At 39.2% G+C, this 5,182-nt stretch overlaps 1 protein-coding gene across 1 annotated transcript in view; it reads left to right on the top strand.

The window, feature by feature from the left end:
* LOC123978279 (NACHT, LRR and PYD domains-containing protein 12-like) overlaps window positions 1-2,858 on the top strand; it is a gene marked incomplete at its 5' end in the record, with an annotated part of 75,969 nt that extends 73,111 nt beyond the window's left edge. The window contains one exon of the mRNA XM_046061449.1: window positions 1,675-2,858. Coding sequence (XP_045917405.1) covers window positions 1,675-2,237 — 563 coding nt within the window. The remainder of the gene's footprint in view (window positions 1-1,674) is intronic.
* Window positions 2,859-5,182: the final 2,324 nt, after the last annotated feature.

Genomic DNA, 5,182 nt, shown 5'->3' on the forward strand with positions numbered 1-5,182 from the left:
AGCCTTGCTTGTCTCGTCTTGTCTCGTCTCCCGGTACTTTTGGATTTCTGTTATTCAGCCACTCACCTGTAAGTGTGCTCGCTTTTGTTTGTTTATTAAAACCCTTCGTTATACCATACCTGCTCCGCTCTGTGTCCTGCGTTTGGGTTCTCCAACCTGCCTCCACACCACGATCGTGACACTAGAGGACATCTGCAGGGAGGAATGGGCCAAAATACCAGCTACAGTGTGCAAACCTGCTGAAGACTTACAGGAAACATTGACCTTGAGTACTGACCAAATACTTATATTCCACCATAATTTACAAATTCTTTAAAAATCCTACAATGTGATTTCCTCTTCTCATTTTGTGTCTCATAGTTGAAGTGTACCTATGACAAAACAGACCTCATCTTTCTAAATAGGAGAACTTGCACAATCAGTGGCTGACAATACTTTTTTGTGTATCTATCAAAATCTGAATAAATCATACGTTGAAAATGTCATGCTTTTTTCACAAGCAGCACATCTATTAAAGTAACAATGTTTTTCCACTGGTTCTCAGTTTGTGAGGAAATACATTTTGTTGTAATATTTGGGAGTTTCTGTCTGATTTAGATCTCTCACGTTGTTACTGTTTGGAGCAGGTCTTTATTCTTTTGCTACTCTGGAATGAAGTTGGTTCAATATAAATAAAAGTAGCTCAGATGTAGTAAAGGACTTTTGCCATGTTGCTGTAGCTGAGCTTGCTACGTTTCTCCTGGGCGTAGCTTCAGTGTAGTGAAGCTTAATTTAATGTAGAGTTAACTGGTAGCTTGGCTCACTACATTTTCCAAGTGGTTTGTCAAACACTGTAAACACTAGTGGTGTTTTTTTTTTTTATTATAAATAGAATTGTTAAATATTTAAAGCAAAACAAATGCGCACATTTAGATGCATATAATTATTTGCTGCTGAGAGAAACACCTTCTCGGTGCCTTTATTCTCTGTTAACTTCATCATTTAACCTCATCTGTCTCTGTGAAATACAGTCCTTTATTGATATGAAAAGTCAGTTTTATTAAGTGCACAAACTTTTCTCAAAGCTTTACAATCTGTACATCATGTGGCCTCTCTGTCCTCAGACCCTCTGTTTCTGACAGAAATTACTCAATACAAGTTGAATCTGATCTGAGAACAGTCTGGAAACAGTTTAGTTGTTCATGTGTGAATGCTGGTCAAACTGTTTATTTAGCGGGACAACATGCAGAGGACAATATTTGACATCCTGCTCTCATATTAGTTGTTTTCTTCTTCTTCTGCTTCTTCAGGTCTTTTTCTGTCAGACAGTGAAAGAATCCTGGAGACAGTTGACACAGATGAGTTTCAGCCTGTTTCTCTGTCACACTGACAAACTGAGGAACACTGCTTCATGTTGAACAGCAGTTAGGACTCATGTTGGATAGAAAATCACTCTGACTGTGTTTCTTCCTCCAGGGTGGACCATGGTGGAGAGCAGTGGTTAAAACCTGATGTGAGGAAGTGTAAGTGTGGATTCAATCTGACTCATGATGACAAAACAGCACACAGTCAGTTTCTCTTAATACAAAGTTGATAGTTGTGATATTTATTCATTCAAACATTACTGACTGAGAATAAACCTTCAGATGTGTCTGATGATAAACTGCTGCTGTGTTGTGTCTCGTTCTCCATCAGATCTCTGTGAACTCACACTGGACACAAACACAGTAAACAGGGAGCTCAAACTGTCTGACAACAACAGGAAGGTGACACATGTGACAGAGAAGCAGCCATATCCTGATCATCCAGAGAGATTTGACTTCTGGCCTCAGCTGCTGTGTAGAGATGGTCTGACTGGTTGTTGTTACTGGGAGGTCGAGTGGAGAGGAGGAGTTGAGATATCAGTGAGTTACAGAGGAATCAGCAGGAGAGGATACAGTAAAGACTGTGTGTTTGGAATGAATGATCAGTCCTGGAGTCTGATCTGCTCTGATGGTCGTTACTCTGTCTGGCACAATAAGAGAGAAACGGTCCTCCCTCTCTCCTCCTCCTCCTCCTCCTCCTCCTCCTCCTCCTCCTCCTCCTCTAACAGAGTAGCAGTGTATGTGGACTGTCCTGCTGGCTCTCTGTCCTTCTACAGAGTCTCCTCTGACACACTGATCCACCTCCACACCTTCAACACCACATTCACTGAACCTCTTTATCCTGGATTTAGGATCTGGTCCTCTGGTTCCTCAGTGTCTCTGTGTTCTGTGTAGGAGGGAGACAACTTCCAGTCCTGTGGTTTAAATGTTGGTGGTGGACGAGGCTTCACTTTGGTTAACATCTGGCTCACTGATTGTGCCTTTAATGTCAGAAATGTGTTTTCTTAGAAATGGTGAAATGATCTCAGGGCTGAACTTGTTGTGGGTTAGGGTAAGACTTTAGTTATTTTCTTTATCCTATTCACCTGCAGTGACTTGTCAAATCTGTGCAAATTGGCACATTTTTTATTAGTTAACGCCTAATTTGCATATCAATTGTAATGACGTTATTAGACACAAATGTTAATGTGTTTTCACCTGTAGTGTCTCCATCAGTACATTAGGTTGTAAGGCCATGAGATATTAGCCTTAGCTAAACTTCAGCTAACTTATTACATCAGCTCAGCTCATCAGTCATGCGTTAGCAAGACATAGGCCTATACTGTCTTTTGTCTTTTGTTTAATTAGCAGTAAACTGGATGCACTGGTAGTTTAGTCTTTTGTTCATCACCACTCACCTCCACACAAGCCAAGAAAAACAGTGCTGGGAGAGAAGCTGGAGGGGCTGCTGTCTGTCTGTGAGCTGCAGAGCGAAAACTTAACAGTTCTGCATGATGATTCACTTTTAAAACCTACAAGGCTGATAAATAAAAGTAACAGTAGTTTCTTAAGTACCGGCTTCGAATTCTTATTTTATTGTTGTATTTTCTGTCTTAACCTCCGTATTTAATTTAAAAAAAATGTGATCACATTAAAAAAGTCAGAAACAACGTTTGACATCCAGATTTTATTTCTTTTAGTTTACAACATTTTAAATTCACCTTCAGAGGAGAAGTTACAGGACGACACATGTTAACAGATGTTGGATCAGCTGAGAGCTCTGAGACACGACTATAAAACATCAACATGCAGCTTCACCTGACGACATGAAAACACACCGACAGCTGATACTGACATTATTCTGCTGCTTCATATTCTGAATTTATTTAAATTAATTGGTCTCTGAAAGTCGTGAATGAATTTCTTCTTCAGCGGTTTCAAACATGCAGAACTTCATTGACTTAAAGGAGAACTTTAAGATGAATTTCCTAAAAGTGACAAACATTTAATTTGGAGGCATAAAGTCATTTAAAGCCTTTGCAGGAATTCATCAACTGATTACTTTGTTTTTTGGTCTGTATCTGAGTCACTGCTACGATTATTTTCATTGTTGATTCATCTGTTTATTTTCTTAATTAATGAATCATTTTATCTGTAAAACAACAGAAAACTGAAAATGCTCATCACAACTTCCCAGAGCTCAAGGTGACGTCTTTAAATATCTTCTTTTGTCCATAAATTCAGTTCATTATGTTAATTTATTAATTTTTGGCCTCCAGTTCTTAGTATCAGCTCTGATTCAACAGCACGACGGTGAAACACGATCACTGATATACTAGTTTGACTAAAACACAAAACTAGAAACAACTTTGTCTCTAAACAAACACTGAAGTGACACGAGTTCAGCTTCGACTTCATGCTGACAGAAGAACAGAGTTTCCAACACACTGAAGTTACTTTAAGGTTTAAAGTCAGTTTGAGTTGTTCACACCTGCTTTGCTTTTCACTTATTGATGATTTGATGTTGCAGAAATGAGAAAAAACTAACAGAAACAAGGGAAGAAAAAGCAGATCAAATCTAAATGTTCTTCAAAGTCAATAAAAAGATTATTATACAGGCCAATCAGAAACAAACAGTGAATCCAGCAGCTTTGTGAAGGACTGAAAGAGTTCAGTGTGAGAGAAACTCTGTAGCACATCAGCCTCCAGAACAGCAGCAGAGTGAAGTCTGTCTTTTAAACGGATCAAAACTCTTTTAAATCCAGTCTTTGGGCTCAAATGAGCTTCTGGAAGATTTACAGTTTGTGACATGAAATGCAGAAAGAAATTTGAAGCCAGTGGCTGTAAATCCGCATTAAACCTGTGATAATCCTTTCGTAAGACCAGATATTTATACCGATATCATTTGTGCACAAATTTGGTTTAGACATCGTTTAATCTTTTCTACATTCAGAAACGTGAGTTTTTCCACAAGAGTTTTCACAAGGACATCCAACCAGCGAACAGAAACTCTCATTATAAGCCTCTTCCTCCCTGATCATTTCATCTACATTTTATTTAATTAATACATTTGTACTTTCAGTGTTTATCTTGAACGTGATGACACGTCCTGCTGAGTCAGATTCAAAGCACCAAATACGTTAATTACATTTTTATCATCATTCTTGTTCCCGCTGCGAGTGGTTCTTCAGCCCTCACGCCCTGTTCGCCGCACACACTCCTGTAAGTCCTCTGTAAAAACAAAGAATCTGCTTTATGTATCTATGGGTTCTCCAAATATCACAAACACTGGATTCAGATCTATGATGCCAAATTAGGAGCAAATCAAAGAGGTTCAACGTTACTTCATTATTATATGGATTATATTCAGTAATATGACACCAGACTTCTGTGGTGTTTTGCACGTTTCTAAACTTGTGTTCTTTTGAAGCTTAGAGATGCCACTCAGACAACAAATGCTCCCAGCGTCCCCATTCCAGGTTGAAATTAGCTTTTCCCTCACTAGTAGTATTTTATGAATTTAGTGGTGTTTTGTTAATTTAGTAGTATATCTTCAGGGAATAAAAGACCTCCTGATCGCTCTTTGCCCTTTGTGCAGCTTTGCAGAGTTGTGTCGGGTACGTGGACCCCGTTAAAACCAATAATGTGACGAATAAGTGAAGTGTTGAATCCCGGAGGCGACGAATCACATCACAGCAACATGCAGCAGCTTCTAGTTAAAGTTTCTACAGAACGACAGCTAAGATCATGCATCACATAACCACTGAACCACAGACCGATAATCACACTACAGACTAAAACTACGAGTCCACCAGCAGCCGCCGTCACTTCTAACAGCCTTTAAATGTCGACAGAAACGC

This window comes from Micropterus dolomieu, linkage group LG10 (genome assembly GCF_021292245.1).
Source record: "Micropterus dolomieu isolate WLL.071019.BEF.003 ecotype Adirondacks linkage group LG10, ASM2129224v1, whole genome shotgun sequence".
Lineage (NCBI taxonomy): Eukaryota > Metazoa > Chordata > Actinopteri > Centrarchiformes > Centrarchidae > Micropterus > Micropterus dolomieu.